Source organism: Biomphalaria glabrata, chromosome 3 (genome assembly GCF_947242115.1).
Source record: "Biomphalaria glabrata chromosome 3, xgBioGlab47.1, whole genome shotgun sequence".
Classification (NCBI taxonomy): Eukaryota; Metazoa; Mollusca; class Gastropoda; family Planorbidae; genus Biomphalaria; species Biomphalaria glabrata.
The window spans coordinates 8,785,780-8,805,000 of NC_074713.1; the positions used below are offsets into that span (position 1 = coordinate 8,785,780).

The 19,221-nt window shown below is 36.2% G+C and overlaps 1 protein-coding gene across 1 annotated transcript in view; it reads right to left on the bottom strand.

Moving 5' to 3' along the window:
* Positions 1-697: 697 nt before the first annotated feature.
* LOC106065044 (actophorin-like) overlaps positions 698-19,221 on the bottom strand; it is a 20,777-nt gene continuing 2,253 nt past the window's right edge. Inside the window, exons 2-4 of the mRNA XM_013223799.2 lie at positions 12,245-12,380; positions 11,306-11,435; positions 698-2,470 (exon numbers count right to left, since the gene is read on the bottom strand). Of these exons, the coding sequence (XP_013079253.2) occupies positions 2,308-2,470; positions 11,306-11,435; positions 12,245-12,380 (429 nt within the window). The 3' untranslated portion in view covers positions 698-2,307. The remainder of the gene's footprint in view (positions 2,471-11,305; positions 11,436-12,244; positions 12,381-19,221) is intronic.

Below are 19,221 nucleotides of genomic sequence, written 5' to 3' on the forward strand. Positions count from 1 at the left end.
AATATCCATGTTCAGCTAGATTGCACTTTTGGTGACTGATTTCATTTATACCCAGAGTAAACATTCAGCAGCCTTGCATTGCTATTAAATAACCTTTAGTTAATACATATATTGTTGCGACTAAAGCATCGATATAGCTAGCCAACAGATACCTAATTTTACAAAGCTTTTATCAACTCGCTCTGTCTGTCGGGCTAAAAGTTTTACACAAGTTTTCTCCCACTTCCCATTCTAGGATCAAGTTGAAACTTTGCCAAATTATTAATTGAAACTAACAAAACTTGAATCAAATAAAACAATGAATCAAGTAGTTAATTAATTATTTTGTTGGATAACAAAATGAGAATAAGTGCTACTCTGTGAGAGATGTGGATGCATATATGGATTTATCCCCCTTACTATGTTTTGTCACATTTTTCTCCCACTTCCATTTCTGGGATCAAGTTGAAATTTTTCATAATTATTCATAATCAACGTCAATGTATAAATCAATAAAAAAATTAACCAATTAAATAACCAATTAGTAGTAATTAATATGGCAGAAAGGGAACTAAACCTTGCTATCTGAAAGTAATGGCAGTAATTAGTGGTTCTTTCCCTTAAATAAGCTTTGTTTTTGAAAGAGAATTATCTTTTTCTTTTGCTTGTTACATGATCTTTTCAGCCTGCCATTTAAAAAAAAATGTAGCACGCCTACTTAAGCAAGAAAACAAAAAAAATCTTTTTATTTTGATTACATTGACTTCTGAACTGTGACTACATTGTTGTAGATTTATTAAGTAGATAATAATGAATAAAAAGAATCATTTTATGAACATTTAAAATATAATCAATAACAATGTACATCATCTAATAACTTTGTAAACTCATTCAATCCATACCTCTAGCATCTACATCTCAAACATTTTCATTTAGTTATCTCTAAATAATTTGTAATAACTGAAACAAAAATTTACTCTCTTGTGCTAAGAAAACAAAAAGTAAGGGTACCACTAACTATTAAGAAATTTTACTATTAGTTTCCTCAGTGAAACTGTTAAACATCAACACAATTCAAGCTCCAATCAACACACTTGATTAGGACATCACAGTAACTATAAATGTAGCCAAAACTTTAATCTCTCTTGCAAAAAACTTAAGTTGATGTAAATGGGATTGTTTAAGTTAAACAGTTTTTTTTAAGCCATAGTCCTGTCAAAAAATTTTTTTTTTCTTTTAACATGTGCTGGAATGCATTTCTGAAAACCTACCTGAGTGGGTCTCAAATAAAAATGACATGTTCCAGCATCACGCAAGCTTGTCATTTAAATATTATTGTCAATGATGTCATACATTAAAATATCTATTTAAAAAAATATGTTTAACAATGTAATCATGACCTGAAATACCAAAGATTTGATTTTTGTTTAAATCTTATGTGGAAACTCATGAGAACTGCTACAACATGGCGAGTTACAAAATTTAGAGCATTGATATCAAGGGAGTTTATCAGTTAATGCCATTTATCTTTGCTCTAAGTAGTTGACACACATGCCTTCTTCGAGCATGAGCATTTAGATTGCAACTCACCGTGCCACTTTTTAAGAGTTCTGTAACAAAATGGTGAAGACCAAAACAACCAAAGTTGGAATTATTTAAAAACAAAAAAAACCTTATAAGTCATATTTGATAAAGTGTCTATTTTTTCAAATTGTTATTAAAATTAATTAATTAATCTATCTAATCATCACAAAACAGATAGTTATTCACCATACTTCAAATGACAATCTATGACATAACATTCTATAAATGACATTACATTCAATTTTCAACATTTAAAAAAAATAGACACACAATTAAAATAGTTAACTGGTAGATCTGTAATCTAAAAGCTAATTCATCTCTCTCAGTTAACTTTTTCCCTAAATAGATCTTAACTATTAGACAGTAATGCGTTCAAGAAAGTAAAGACAGTAATCACAGTATAGATCTAGCTTCTAGATAGACACATTGAAACATGAATGAAATTGTTGAATCAGTATAAAACACGAAAAACAAAATAGTGAATTGAATTGTAAGCTTAGACATTAAAGAGCTACAACAGCCAAGGGAGATCAGTACAAAGCTTTCTCTAATGCTGGTCACCAGTACAGCAGCTACTGAAGTAGGAACAGAGGATGTTAATTTTCTGAAAGCAACATCGACTGGACTCAAACATGTCCTTTGGAGCGAGAGGTCATACAACGTGCGCGTGATTCCAATCCATGTCTGCTGCTTCATTAAATCAAAATAAGTCTGTTTGCTTTGGGTGTAGAGTGACGAGAGAGGTCACGTGTATTTGCTGCAGATTCTCTCGAGGACGTTGGACATGGTCAGGTCAGAGTCTTCGGTACATTGTATTTCTGCGTGAATGCCTCTCATTTTGTTACGCAACGCTTGCTTGCTGCTTGTGTAGATCATTTTTTGCTTGATGGTGGCCATGTCAGGACTCCTGCAGAAGAATGGGAAAAAAATAATGAAGGTTAAAAATTGGGTGGCGGGGGGGGGGGGGGGGAGAATTTTGAAGTAAACGGGGAAAAAAAGGTAATGAACAAAATAAGCGATATCCTTATAAAAAAAAATAATTTTCACTTTCACCTATCCCTTAGTCTGTTGAACCATTGCCAGATTTATCGACCGTCTTTCTCCATTCCATTCCGTCTTTTGCCTTGGATAAAACATTTTTCAATGGCAGGCCCATCCATTCTTTTATGTTGTCTTCTCGACGCTTTCTCTGTCTGCCTCTTCTTTTTTACTGGTACTGTTCCCTGAAAGAAGGTCTTTGCGAGCCGAAAACCTTGTAATATAACCATATAGTTTTAGTTTGCATTTTTTGACAGTAGTTAGCAGGTCATCGTGGGGTACAATCGCTAGAATAGCCCTGTCTCTAAATCTCTTCGACTAATGGACGTCTTACAATGTGTGTATCTTTCTGCTTGTAAGAGCTGGGTTGAACTCTAAGCCCATGGAAGATTCCTTCCCTCAACCGGCTTGTCTGAATCTCTGTTCTGTCTAGGAAGGATCCAATCAGATGTAAATTGTTACATCCCTATTGCCGATGGCTTGTGTCTCAAGACGCTCTGACTAAAATCAAAGGTCGAACACACCGGGTAAACTCCCTCATATTCTTTCTCTGTACCACATCAGCCGCATGTTGTCCGCCATAAAACAGCCGCTTGAGGAACGGCGTGTGGATAATGACAGGGCTGTCTTCCATCCCCGCCAGTGCAAAGACTCGGAGAGTTTGAGTTACATCTTTCTCTCCAAATTAACAATACCATCGTTGATTTGAAACCTTTAAATTAAATTAATGTTTGGTTTTAGAAAGTATAATTTGTGCCACATAAAAAGAGAATGCATTCTCCTATGATGTGTACCAAAAGTAACATTGTCTGATTATAAAAATGAAGTATAATCATAACAGGGTAGAATGTACAAATGTGAAAAATAAACAATTCTTTCAGAACGTGGAAATATAATTACGAGAGTTTTGAGTTCAATGAGAATCACTTGGCCTAGTCTTACAACGGTCACATCTGCTCGAAGTCCCCACCCCGCCCTTCATCACCAACTGACAGACTAGAAATAAAAGCAGTCGGTCTACTAAAAAGATAATTATATATTTTTATAAACGTCCTTGAGCGCTATAACACACACACACACACAAAATGGTTTTGTCTTTGCTGAAATAATGAAACTAAGCATTCTATTAATGAGTAGTTTCCTTCGTAATGTCTGTATCGCTTAATAACACTGTAGCACTGGATTTGTATCTTAGACATAGAAACATATTGGCCAATTGGCCTAGACCAATGTCGACTACAATCACGAAAGTCACTTCTAGACCTGTCAACGTGACAATTGAAATGGCTCATCGAGAAACATGCAGCACAACAACTCGTCAGAAGTCGAAGGAAAACGTGCTGACGTCATTTACTGAGAAGAAGGCAGGATGCTGCAAAATAAAAGCATTACCCTTACCTCACAGGGGAGCCTTCTATGCAGCGAACATGAACTAAGGATCAAGAAGAAGACGCCACAAGGCGGTACTTTTAATTTATTAATCAAAAGATCAAGAAAGATTTTAAAATAAAAAAAAGTGACAATGCTTGACTTTTTTTTTTAACGAAAAGCGTAATAGACGGTCAAAAGCGGGACTGACACGCCTTAGTCGGGATGTCTGGTCACCTTAGATAGCACATTTAATAGAGCTATTTAAATTGTCTCGTTGACCAGTCTAGGAGTGACCTTCGTGATTGTAGTTGACCTTGGTCTAGGCTAACATGTATGTTTAGCCTATTTCTATGTCTCTGATACAAACCCAATAGTACAATGTTGTTTCGCTCCCCAAATAACTGATCACCGTATGCAGCTATCTAAATCGATAGTGAAAAAAACATTATGGACGTCAGGGCCGGTCCTAGCGATTGCGGGGCCCTATGCGAAACGGATTGCGCGGGGCCTATTCTGGGTAGGGATAAGGATAATAAATGTTGTACGAGTCCATTGCAGTGCTCAAATCTACTGTTTCACCTTGCAGTTCTTTACTCACAAAATTGACTTGGAAGAGTACGCCGTACCTTAATACAAGTGACACTAAGACTTTGTACTGCTTTAATGTTTCATACAGTGTTTCTGCTTCACTTTTAATTATCGCATCATTAATCTCTTCAGCTAATTCATCGAGTGCGTCACACATTTCAGGTGATTGATTACGAAGTGCTATGACACTATCTAGTCTACATTCCCACCTCGTTTAGCACAGAGGTTTTATAGACAGATTGGAAACATGCTTTCTGAATGGTGGCCATCTCTTTGTAGATGCTGAATAGATCGTGTACACGCGTTGTATTGTTCCAATAAAGGTTAACGCATCAGGGCAAGTTTTGACTATGTCTGCTACCATCAGATTGTAATTATGACACGCACATAGAGTAAAAAATGCTCTGTTGTTAATATTTAAAAGCCGTTTTTGAACTCCAGAATTGACGCCTTTCATGTTCGCACCATTTATCATAAACTTGTCCACGAATATTTTCAACATTTAATTCAAGCTTCTCCAGCTCATTCACGAGTACATTGCGTCCTGTCCAGTTGTAATTTCCACAGGAAGAAACTTAAAACGTTTATGTACAACCACTGGCTCTTTCGCATTAACCCTTATCTGAAAGATACCGATGACATCGGCTCGTTGTGACTTATGCCTGGAGTACTATCCAATATCACAGCATTCTTGATGTCTCGAAGGATAGCATTCACAACAGCATCAGCTACCACAGTAATAAGTTCGTTTTGAATCTTATTTCCCAGGTAACGATCATGAATTTCTGCGTTGGTAACACGTCGAAGATGTTCCCCCATTGCTGGATAAAACTTTGCGAGTAATTCTACTACAGCTAGGAAATTCCCATTACTTGGCTCTTCAAGTCTTTCAATGGTCCCTCTGAAAGCTAAATTGCGCTCCGCTAGAAATCATACAATTGCAACTAGTCCAACGTTTAGTTTCAGAATAAAGCATCTCCTGATGAATTTTGTCAATGCCTGTGTTTTTTTTTTTTACTTAGTCTTGCTCCAGCTTCACAGCAGCTGGCCATGGCGTCTAAATGTCCTTGTGATTTGTCATGCTCTGCTAGCCTTGTTGTACAGATTTGCCACTGGTCAAATCCTTCATTTAAAAAGTAACTTTTTTTGTTTTCCCAGTAGACGACAGTAGAAACAATAGATCTTGTCTGCTGACACAGAATATATCAGCCAAGGACGCAAAACACTTTTATCATTACTCAGGTTTTCTTCTCTTACGACATTTACCACTGCAGTTTTTGCATTCTTCATAGAATCTGTTTCAGCTGTCTCACTAGAAGTGATTATGTTCTCATTTTCGGGTTTTGATCGTTTTAAAAACGTATGTAAGGCGCCCACCTGGTTCTTAGCTGAAGCCTCATTTGCTTATTTCTTCTTTTTCTTTTCCCAGCCAGATACATATTTTCTACCGACATCCCTTGACCTTTTAGGTAATTTTCTATTCCATCTTTCACCAAAAAACCTGCTAAATATCATCCAAATCTAGTAGATCTCTATCGTTCTAATATAGTCTAATAGTGACTGATAGTCTTAGTCTAGTCTATATTTTATATCAAATCTGTCTAGATTTAGATCTAGACCTATATAACATTTTCATTCTAATTCTAGATGTAGGTCTCTAGATCTAATAAAAATTCCAAAAAAAAAAAAATATATCGCTTTTAAGTGTTTTATGAGATAGAGATAGATTTTGATCTACTTTTATATGCCAGTGACTATTAATGTAAATAAAGTATTGGAACTTTCGGTTTCGGTTAAAATTCGCCCTATTATTTTATTTTTATATAAACTTGAAAGTTGACAATGCTTTTTTTCGCGTAAGATTAGTGTTTTCCATATAACAAGTTTGTCTAGTTTTTAGGAGACTTTAATAATAATTTCCACGACTTTTTCGTATATTTTGCATCATCATACACATATACTTAGCGAGGGGCCTATGAAAGCACGGGGCCCACTGCGGCCGCATAGGTTGCAGTGGCTTAAGACCGGCCCTGATGGACGTTAGATTCTGTGAATTCGCTCTTAATCCAATATGGGCTTGTAATACAATTCCATTTTTCCGAATTCACACAGCTAAAGGAGGAAAATAGTGCCTACATTCTTTGCACTCATTCCATTTTTTTTTTTAAAACTTTAGGCTAGATTCAAATATAGACTTGTGGTAGAAACGTATCTGCCCTTCACTCTGGCTAATGAACAACTAGATGGCATAGGAACTGTAAATGTAGAGGACGAAACTTCAACTGGCAGCTGACTCCCGCTGAGGCCAGTGGAGTCTGGATTAATTTTTCATCACCTTACTTTTAACGTCGATGAAAAATTTCAGGAACATATGTAAGGATCACAAAATGACCTTTCCAATGTTTGAACCTAATGATGGGATGCTTTTTTTTTCTAAAGGAACGAACTATGACCTAAATTTGTCTGGAAGATTTATAAAATTCACATATAGGCCTAAGCCTACATATATGCATAATCTTTATTTTTATTCCAGAAAAAAAAAAGGTGCCATGATCAGACCGGACGTGTGTAAATTTATCTCGTGTGTTTGAAAAGTATTTGGTTTCTTACAATGTATGCTTATTTAGTATTGCGCTATTTAGACTATTTATTTATTATGTACTAGTCGACTGGCGGCGTGGCATACGCCGCTATTTTGCAGGGCCAACCTTTGGCCACTGCATCCTATGCGACCGCAGTGGGCCCATCACTTTTATAGGACTAGCGCTAATTTTAGGGGTATTAATTATTAAATTAAACCATTTTATAACTTATAACAGATTTCCCGCGGCCTCCTGTCGATTTAACAGGAGGTCTTGGAAATCTCCTGAAATTGCAAAATATACGAAAAAGTCCTGGAAATATCCGAAAATTATTTAAATCTTTTGAAAACTCATACCAATCTCCTGAAATATACAGACGAAAATTGTCTTTTTTTTTTCGCTCTTAAACGACCAAGGATAACTCCCTCCGTCCGAGTTGCAAAAATAAAAGAGTGATCTTTCCATTGTGTCCTCCAAACTCTTGAGCATGCTCTGTCCGCAGACTATCCGCAGAATAATCTTTCCTTTACTTCTTGTTTAAACTCTTGATGGAAGAAGAGAATTATATATATATAGATAGATTTTTAAAATGGACACTTGTGTCATTGTGAATTGTGTCAGTCTGCACTCATTTGATACTCTCTGAAATTCCTGAAAACTCCTTATGTATATGTGTTTGTGTGTTCAGGAAATGACGTAATAATTTATAACACACGGGGAGGAGCTTAGAGACAGGAAGCACGTGAGACTGAAATGGGGGAAAAAAAACGATGAAGATTCTGGATGTACAGGAAGTTGTTTTTCTTTATTGTGCAGCATTTCGTTTCCAAATGCGGCCTTAGCAGTACGCTGGGCTTCAGGCGAATGTCATACGCGGCCCATGAGCCGTAAACGTAGACTATATAATAAAGTATATATACACCGTTCCACATCACACTAACGGGCTCGTCCGCTTCTATTGTTGTTATTTATCATAGTATCTTACTTAGTTACTGTACTATCGGCCAATTGACTACATTACATAATGTAGATCTATAGTCTCCATGTAAGATTTTGTCACCAGTCCTCTAATATTGATTTATTGGCCTTTAATCGCCTAATTAATGATACCGAAACATTAAGAATTTCAAAAACAACAACAAACCAGATAAAAATCCTTTCTGCCATCCCACGGCCCCTCAGGCGCAAGTCCTGGGACGGTTGCCCCACTCGCCACTCCCTCTGTCGTTTCAAAATGATCTCAACAATATTAGACTGTCGTGTGCAATCAAAAGCTTCAATTGTCAATCAGGATTTTAGTGTTCTACTTAAGAATGCCAAAAAGGAAGAAAGAGAGAAAGCAGTAGGGCCTAGATCCGTATCTTCTGAGATTTTAAAAAGCGATCACGTGATTCGCATTTAAGCACTTTACAATACATTGACTTGACCCAAATTCACGGAGAATGCCTGGCGAATGTCGATACGACCTGGACTCCTCTTCCTGACTTCGTTAAAATATTTCTGTAGCTCGAACTCTAGCGGGTTAAAGGAGTTTTGCCTCCATTCCTGTTTAGGATCCTTGTTAGAGTTTCTTAAATTTAAGTAGGCTACAATACATTTATTTAGCCAACACTCAGTATGTAAAAAAAAAAGACAAATAATGGCGTTGTCTTCATTTCCGAAGATTAGGATGAGTGCAGTGTTTCACATGACTACGCAAACCCAGTTGCAACCTGCTTATAATCCCGCACCTCGCGCAGACAAAGCCTTTGTCCGCTAGCGGTCTATTTTAAGTTTTCTTTCCGTCTTCTGTGCCTGTCTTCAATAAAAGAGAAAAATGATTATACTCTAAAAATGCCGACAATACGTTGACATCGGCACTGTTTAGCTTAGACATACGTAACAAATATATAAACTATATGTCCTCTGTGTGCCAGGTTGAACTCTAGACCACATCATTGGTCAAGTAAAGATGTAGAGAGAACGCGTGTCCTCAAAGAAGGACAAAAGGAAAAGGGAGAGCATAGAGTTTAGTATAAGTATAGATGCATATGTGTGTTCTTTTATGTCTGTCGCAAACCTATATTAAAATATAGTAAAAAGTAAAGTTTCCTCTTTCAGACCTTGCGATCTACGGGGCAGATGATGTTAAGGTCATCTGTTTCATGGTGTCATGTGGCCAGCACAACGAGCAACCGCCTTTACTTTCCCCAACTAAAGTCAGGTACCCATTAGAGTTGGGTGGACTCATAGGCACCCTAAAAAACCCGAAACTCAAAATCCCAGTTTTTACCGAGATTCGAACCCAGGACCAAGTGCTTAACCACTCAGCCACCGCGCTCCCATATTTAAATATATAACATGCAGTACTTATGAATATTTGCTTGTGCGATAGGTACAGGGATGGATTCACGACAGTGTTAAATTTTGCGGCCCCTAAGGGCCTCATTCTTAAACGGTCATCGGCAGTTCAAAAATAAAATTTTTAAACTAAGTAGGCCTATTTAATATAAGGGGAAAAAGGGGGGGGGGGATGAGATCCTACATTTTTAGAAGATTTCTGTTTCTTTCTTCACAAATATGACATGCTTTTAGATTTGTTCATATTAATAATGTGCATGTATAGAGACTTTAAAAAATCCTGCCCAGGACTTCCACTTACTAAAACCCAGCACTGGATGCTTAAACGTATTCACAGCCAAAACATGCACACAAATTATAATACCCTAAGGCCTAAGTTAACAATAGTGCATTCATCGCATAGGTTGTCATGGCGACAAATCCATTAGATGTGTTTATAGGTCAACATGTTTCTTTTCATCGGAGCAGGATTTACGTATACGCTACACAAATCTTTAGCAGGGGGTACTCACTTAAAACTTGTGGGTTCTTCAAAAATTTTTCCGATCGACCTATTAATAACAATAATTATATCTCTTTTATTGTATAGAAAATTTGTCTTACAACTGTGCATTGCGCATAACAACAGGCCTACATTATAACGATAGCTAAGGCAGGGCAGTCCTTAGGCAATGGACCTCATTCACCAATCGTAAATTAACACATTTAGCCACGGCATAATAAAATATTGATAAAACAATGAAAAATACGTATCACGTGACAGCCTTTATGGATTACATAATTTGTATAGAAGATATATAGGATCACGTGGCTAAATTTTTTTTACGATTGGTGAATGAGGTCCATTGTAGGCCCTAGGCCAGGGGTTCCCAACCTGTGGGTCACGATTGACGATTTGCCAGGGGTCACTTAAGACCATCGAAAATATGGATTGTTATTGTCTACTCTTCTATTGCTGTATGTGTGTGTGTGTGTGGGGGGGTCTCGTCAGAGTGGGGGATTGTATAAAAGGGGTCGCCGAGATTAAAAGGTTGAGAAGCGCTGCCCTAGGCTAAGTGAAATGAAACAGAAAAAGACAAAATTATGACCGGAAAATACACAATGAATCAAAAACCTTCATGCATCTATATCTAAATCAACAAATAAGTTAAATTCATACAACGTCGATAGTACGAATGTGCTAATCATGGACGATTCATGATCACCCGATTAGAGATAAAGTTTTCCCATATCACCAAATGGAAGAAACAAACGATTGTTGACCACTTATTTACAGTTCGGTTATTATGCAACTTGGTTTGCTGTTGTTCTTTGATTAATACATGACCCTGCCGAGGTGGTGAACCCGGTTCTTTGTATCATCCCCTAGCAGGCCCTAGCTAGACCCGTAAAACCCACTTTGACAGTGAAGACGAATTTGAATTTCAGGACTTTTAGGGCGCCCCAGACTCAATCCATCTATAAAGGGGGAAGAAAAGGCGATTGCCAGGTGATATCTTCGTTAACAATGGGCCGCAGAAAGAGATGACTTTAACGTCCTCTGCACCATAGATCGCAACATCTGAAAGGGAAACTTACTTTGCTTAAATTTAGTGCAGATTCTTGTTCAACAAGACATTGGTTGGACAAAGTCAAAAAGTAGGCCAGACCAGTGACAGCTCTTAATAACTCTCACACACACCCCACCCCCAACAAAGCCTTTCCTTTGACAACAGTTAAATATGAATGATAATGATGACCGTGTATCATATCTGTTTATCTTCATTGTTAGACCGAGGCTATACGCATGAAAAGATTTTCCTTGTAAAAATCCAAAGACTTACCATAAAAAGAAAGCCAGCCTTTCCTGTGGTACGTCGTTCTGGATGAACCTGACGTCAAATACTGCATACCGACATTGTCGTTTGGCTTCCGCCTGCTTTAATCTGGCTACGAAATCCTGATAGGTTTTATCTGAAAATGTCAGGTGATTGTATTAACAAGATATTGTATAAAACTTAAACAGTTAGTCTTGGCATTAAATGAAAGATTGAAAAAAAAAAAAAACACCTTAACATTTCTTGATATTACGACATAAGTTGCACATCTTTTATCAGTGTAAATTTAATGGCTCAATAAAAGAAAATTCGAGATAAAATCTTAATAAATTTTGGTCATTAATAGAATGTTTGTTGGTGCTATAGCTGTTAACACATTTGTCCAAGCCCAACAAAGAATATTAATAGTTGAAAAATCAATCAATACAAAAAAAAAAAAAACACCAGGAATTCCGATTACAATGCAAGAGGTAGACAGAAATCGATGGACTGATGAAAACAAGACTATAAACAGAAGGTCTCACACTTCATCATGACTCATTGGCGACCTAACCACATATCGTCTGCTACTGCTTTCCTCATCGGCTCTTCAGTAAAAGGAGGTAAGAAAAAGTAGAGGAAATATGTAATACAATTATTATTGATCATTCTCCTGTAAATATAAATATTTCGTTCTATGTGCTTTATCCCTTGCAATTGGGTCTTTTGCTATTAGTTCTGGACAGTGGTCATGATGGCACTGAGTTTGAACCTTGTCGTTCTGCAGGAGATCTGGGCTAGAACTGATCGGAAAGATCGTCCAAAACGTATAATATAAAACAAAATCGAATTTGTGGCGAAAATTGTGTCATTTTCAAATATATAGAACAAGTGTTGTAAGTCTTCAAAGAATTCTAAGATAAAACACTAAATTCTATTTTCTGTTGTATTTTACTTGTAACTTACCATGGCCAGCTTTTTCCTCCACTATAATTGTCCTGAGATCTTCGCTGACCCTGTATATAATGTACAGCCACTGGTGACCCATCTTGATCTCATCGTAAACACGGATACATTCGTCCGATACAGCAACACCCGATGCCTGGACACAATGACACATGTTTTAATAATGCGACTAAAAGACTAGCTATTTACAGAATAAACTGGGTTTGCATAGCCACGTGAAACACTGCACTCATCCTCTTCAGAATTGAAGACATTGTCATTATTATTGTTATTTCTTTTGATTCTTCATTATTCCCACTGAAGCAGTGTGACGTAAAGTGTCATACAAATATTTTTTTTTGTTTTTCATTCGGTACAATTTCATTGATAAAAAGACGAAAGCCAAATTTAATTTTAAGATGATTAAAAATTGATGAAAAATAACAACGGTCAACCCAGTTGTTTTTTTTTTTTTTGTTTTTTTTTCACGTTTGGCTGCTATGCCAGTGATGTTTTCCTCAAAGATATTCATAAACTGTCAAACTTCTTGGGTAATCGCTTGAGCCGCTTTCGAAATGCAATAACATGTTCCCTCCAGCTTCCTTCGTCCATAGAGAGAGTGCAAGCTAACAGTAGGAACTGTGAAACAAATTGCTTAATTTTTTTCTTTTTAGACCAAGAAGTATTCGCTATAATTTTACATTTATTTTTTAGTGAAAATGCTATTTTGAAGTGGTCAACAGAAAGATTTAAAAACTCCTTTATCCCACTTTCGGTCAGATTGTTACAAGGTCATCTATTGTCATCGAGAAGTTCATAGAAGTCTAATTCATAATGGGCTGGTTGTGAGTGTGTATGTGTTTCGTGTGTGAATGTTATTCATATTTGCGTCTATATTGTTATTGTTACAGTAATTACGCTGAGGAGGTCAATTGTAGTTTAAATGAATTTCCATTTGATTGGACCAATAAAAATTATCACGCTCCAGTGATCAGCTTCAAAACGTGGACCAATGGTAACAGGTCAGGCTACACATAGAGTCAGTCATAGTATGTAGATACAACTGATTACATCTTGGGTTTGACCGAGACCATTCGTCGTAGAAGGCCTCAATACTGACCTGTGGGCAGTGGAGACCAATAGTTCATTGCCACGTTGTACGCTAAGGCACCATTAAGGAGTTGAGAAACTGAGTTGTTTTTACAACGCTTATATCAACTCACTATATATATGTTATCGGATCAAGTTGAAACTTTACACACGAATCAATAAAAAAAAATAACTAATTAGTCAATTAATTATAGTAATTAATTTTTTGCCAAAAAGGGAAATTAATCTGTCAGTATTAAAATATATGGCTAATTTATGTGGGGATTTGTACCTCTTAGATAAATGTACACGTTATTTCTCCCACATTCATTATCGGATGAAGTTCAGTCTTGACGCAATTATTTATTTTACCTTAAAAAAATATGAATCTATCAAAAAAATTAACCAATTTGTCAAAATTAATTATTGGTAATTATTGTATTTGTTATCGAAAAAGGGAATTAGTTCTACATTATTTAAATATGTAGTTGTAAATATGGAGCTGTTGTTGTTTTTTTAAAGTATTTTATATTTTGCTTGTTTGTTTGTTTTTTTAATAGAAATATGGGAAGCAGATTTTATGTTTGGGCTTGAGTTTAGCTTCGTTTTAACAGTTTGGCAATATCACGTTTCTTAATGGAAAATATTTTGAACACTCAGTGTTTCTAAAACTTTGTCACACCTACGCTTTTTTTTATTCTGCAAAAAAATCTGAAGAAACGTTGTAACCAAAAGTCTAATAAAAATATTTTTTGTTTAAGACGATTTTTTAAATCTATTGCAATAAAGTTTTTAAAATCTAAGTTGGTTACATAAAATCTTCCTCTAAATAGACATAGTATAGGTTATACAAAACATTTCCAGATATAGACATGTTAAAACTGTCTAACATATAACATATGGTTGGTCTATAATATTGATGGTCAATAACTTACTATTAACTTACTATTAAAGTATAGCTTTTATATAGCGCTACTTTCATGCTTAGCGCTCAGAGCGCTATGGTCCAATCTCATTTGTGGACCAGTGGTTGGAGGGGGAATCTGGGAGAAGGTTTTCCGTGCTGCCTTTAGGCGCTCAGTAAACACAGCTCTGTGCAAGTCGGGTGTCGAACCTCGAGTCCCCTTCATAGGTAGCCAAGCCAAGCTAAGTTCAACCGTACTTAGCCTCTCGACCACGCTTCCCACTATTTTTTCCAGTATCAGGAGCGCATTGGAGGCATAAAACCATGTTGAAAAGACCTAGACTCTAGACACTCTAGACGAAGATATTTTGAAATTCTTCTTTAAAAGAGCTTTATGAATCGATCTTGTTGAAAGGTCTTTCTTAGGAGATGAAACTCAATTTAATCATTTACTTTTTAAATAATAATAATAAATAGTGTCTTTCTTTATTACATAAGATTTATAATTACAATGTCCTTACAAAACTTCGCACCCCCATTCCTTTTGTAAGCACAGTTTGAAAAACGATAGTCTCAAAATTTTTATAACACACACACACACAATATTGCAAACAATATAAGTTTTAGATTTAGATCTAGCAATAAATTGATAATATTGTCTTGTAATTGTCTAATCAATATTTTCACTCATAAACTGTTCACTAAATTATAATCTAGAACCAGATAAATAAAAAATAAAAGATGTTTTCATTGAAAACACGTTCCTATTGTATGGATGGACATTGACTCACTGTATTCATTGTATCCAGTAGGTTATGAGACAGTGTTAATTAACAATATATTTTTCAGAACTCGATTTAAAAAAAAATGTCCGGAAAATATTGGTTGTCTTGAAGACCTTTTGGCGCCCCTCTGCGTATTGGCACCCGGGCATGAGGCGCCCTCCCCTTACTCGCCTCTAGACCAGGGGTGGAACTGAAGCTTGGGAGACTTTCGAGACAGGAGAGAATGGAAAGATGCTTGATCTTCGTGAGATCATCCTCGAGTTCTGTTTACACCGACGACGCCTGAAGAACGGCAGCGGAAAGTTCTAATGTCAGAAAGAAAGAAGAAAAAACACACTCTATAATCGTAATGCCACGTATTGAAACGTATTGAATTTACTTGAAGACGCTTCGATAAAACCGTATGGATGTTACTAGAATCTAGTACTTGACAGATAAAAACGAAGTCACTTAATTAAGTTAAAGATTTCTGCAAGGAACATATTCACTCACTCCTGCCCGCCCCCCTCTTTGTTTTTCTCTGTTCGTCTCCCCCCCCCCCCCCAATCCTTATGAAGGTCGCGTTCCACAATTTAAGAAACAATGCCTTAACTTTTAAAACATTCATTTTTATAGCGATGGACACTTTTTTTTTTAAGTTAACAAAGTACACCAATCTAGTTCTATATAGAGAGCGTTTAACACTAAAATGAACTAAGCCAAGAAAATGTTGACACAAGAGAAGGTAAGCATGTAGCGTACATCCATCAACACACATGTTCGTGTGCCTGCGTAGTCAGACACACAATATAAACAGAGTTAGAAAGGGAGAGAATTTCACTTAGTCATCGCCACTTTGCAGGATAAATACAGTGGTTGATTGTAATAAATATATATCATTTCGTACCTGTTATTCTAAAAGAAAATAAGATACTAATTACACTGTGTAGCCTTCTACTAAACACACTCAATAATGATCAATACCTTGTTTTGAAAAAAAAAACAAGAAAAACCAATATAGATACATAAGTATGTCAAGCTACAAGTATTACATCATAATTGCCACATAGCATTGCAATACAAACAGTAAGCTATGGCTACAACACATGTCAATAGCAATGATGCAACTACAAAAACTAGAAAATACAGAAGCATATTAAATTATCAGCTTGTCTAGAGGCGATGCTTATTGTTAAACACCTGCGCTGGGGGGTTTGGAAAATGTATGTCTCGTGTCAAAGGGTATGCATGTCAAAGGGTAATCGTTTGACAAATGATCTCGAATGAAAAGGGAGTAAAAACAACAACACTGAGTCTTCAGAATGGCGTAAATACTGCAATATCCTTTATCTTGGGATTCAAAGACTAGGTCATAGTAATAAAATGAAGTATTTTTATCATTAAAAAAAAAAGAACTTTTAAATGCATTAATCTACATCTTTCCGTTGTGTTTCTTGTAATAAGTGAAATCTAACCCTACGTAAAAGCGAACTATTTTCAACGTTATCTGACCCAACTTTTAAGTTTTCCTACGCTTTCTCCTGACCTCTCTCAACAAGTACGCACCATCTTTTCTTGTGGTTTTTCTAAGCGTCCTGTGCTCAGTAGACTCCTCTAAGCGTCTGCTTGTTGTGGTATCTTAAAAACGCACTTTTCAATCTTTTCAGAAAAAGTTTACTTTTGAATTTACCTGTCTACAGTTTCTTGCTGACTCGTATCTTTCCAGTCACAGTTTTTCATCATATTTCTCGCTCTTCTGTTGTGGATGCTGTATATTTGTTGTTTCTGATGTTATTCGTGTTTGATATCCTTAAAGTCAGACAACTTTACGTTTCATGTTAAGCAGTTTCATTTTTTTTTAAGACGTCAAAAGATTTCTAAACTAGTTTCGAGAGAGTGAAGGCACGTCGCTTTAAATGTACTCAGCATTTGATTTTTTTATCTGATCTTCAAAAACACAATGCCTAGAGCCTACATTAACAATAAAGAATTATTTTTATTATAAAAATCAGGGTGGGTTCCTAATTGATTGGGTAAAATTGATTGAAATCATAATCTAGAAGTTGTTCAAAACCCAAATAGATGTGTCAAGGTCTTTAACACAACTGACGTAAAAAGGATTGTTTTGTAAACAAGTGAGAACTCCATATTTGGCGCTAACAAGAGGTCAGTCATCAGCAGAGGCGTGGTTGCGGCCTTATGCACAGGGATAAGTCAAGTCGATGCTATCTAGCTTTTGTGCTAACATTCAACTTTCCTAAATTCGAAAAAACAAAATTTTTTTTAATCAAGTCTGGGGGAAGAGATCTATGTGGCTGCCTGCGGTTTGCGCGCTGGACTGTCGTTTGGATTTATCGATGGTCCCGGGTTCAAACCCTGCCCGCTCCCATCCCCCGTCGTCCTGCGGGAGGTTTGGACTAGGAAGTAAACTATCTTCAACTCTGAAGGAACATCCGAAATATGTAAAACATTTTACAAACATTTTATGTGCGCTAGACACGTGACTTTCTAAGCATGTTCTGTTCTTTCGTCATGTGCTGCTATCATGGGCGTAGCCAGGATTTTTTTTCGGGGGGGGGGGGGGGGAAGGGGGGGGGGATTGGATTGGCTACGCTCAAATAATTTTAGTGTGTAATTTGCTTTTTTTTTTATATTGAAGAGGTATTTTTAGCATTAAACCACTCTGAATGGGGGGTTTAAACTCAAAACCCCTTTGGCTCCGTACATAGATTTTAGTGTAATTTGCTTTTATTTATATTGAAGAGGTACTTTTTAGCTTCAAACTCCACTGGAGAGGAGTTTAATCTCAAAACCCCTTTGACTACACACAAAACATTTTGAGTGTATAATTTGCTTTGTTTTTATTATTAAAGAGGTATTTTTTACCTTCAAACCCCGCTGAAGTAGGGTTTAAACTAAAAACTAAGTCAAAACCCATTTAGCTACGCTCATAACATTTTGAGTGCGTAATTAATTTTTTTTATATTGAAGAGGGGGTTTATCGTAAATTTTGGAGGGGGTTTTAAAATCAAAATCTCCCTTAACTGTGGTCTTGGAATTAGGGGATTTTCGTTTGCATTTTTGTTTTGTCTTGTTTTATAGAAGAGGGGGGGTTAACTGCAAAAACCCCAAGTAGGGGGTTTAAAACTCAAAACCCCTAGTATGGGGGTTTTAAACTCAAAACCCCTGGTAGGGGTTTTTAAACTCGAACTCCCCTGGTAGGGGGTTTTAAACTCAAAACCCCCTGGTAAGGGGTTTTAAACTCAAAACCCCATTGGTTGTGCTGGGGAAATTGATGGTTTAGTATTAAAATCTCACCTAAAATAAACAAAATCAAAGCAAAAAATCATTCACTAAATTCCGATCCCCCGGATTTCATTTCGGGGGGGGGGGGGTTTGAACCCCAAACCCCCCCTGGCTACGCCCATGGCTGCTATAATCTCGTTTCGTTAGCTCCTTTTGAAGGTCTTGCTGAGTTCATTTTTACAAAGTTTGTATCAACTCACTCTGTATGTCTGTCTGGTAAAAACAATTAATTATTGGTAAATCCAGGGTAATTAATTATTTTTTTTATATCGAAAAAGGAAAAAAACTTCAACATTATTGAGAGATAGTTGTAAGTGGAGTTCTTTTCTTTAGATAAGCTTTGTTTTTGTTTTTAAAATTGTTTTCATACTTTGCTTTTTTGTTTTTTTCTATTCGTCACATTGTAACAATTGTCTATTTGTTTAGTTATTAAAATTATTTTTTCCGCAGAAAAGATTTTTGTGGACTTTTTTTTGGGAAGGGGGGGGGTATTTGTGAAGTTTGTTGACTATTTTGACTACTTTGTTAATAATCCAATATAATAAGTAATTCTTGCAACTTCTAAAAATATTTACTTAATTAACATTCTAATACAAATTGTTAGATGTTTTGTGAACGATTAGGAAGAGAACTAGCCACTACTCAGATGTAGGCCTACTGAAATGCAGTAACTAGACTCAAATATAAGCTAATTTCATGTTGTTTTTTAACCATTACATTTTTACCCCCCTCCCTCCTAAAAAAAAATTGAAAAAAAAAATGCTGCTCTTCACATTTGAAGACATTTTAGACCTTTTTTAAACTTTTAGATACCGATCACCAGGTTAAAAGAAAAAATACCGTTTTTATTCGCTTAGCATCGAGGATCTCATGTTCACCTATTAAATCATAGATTTGTTATAAATAAAATAGATTATTGTGGTAGTGTGTGTGTG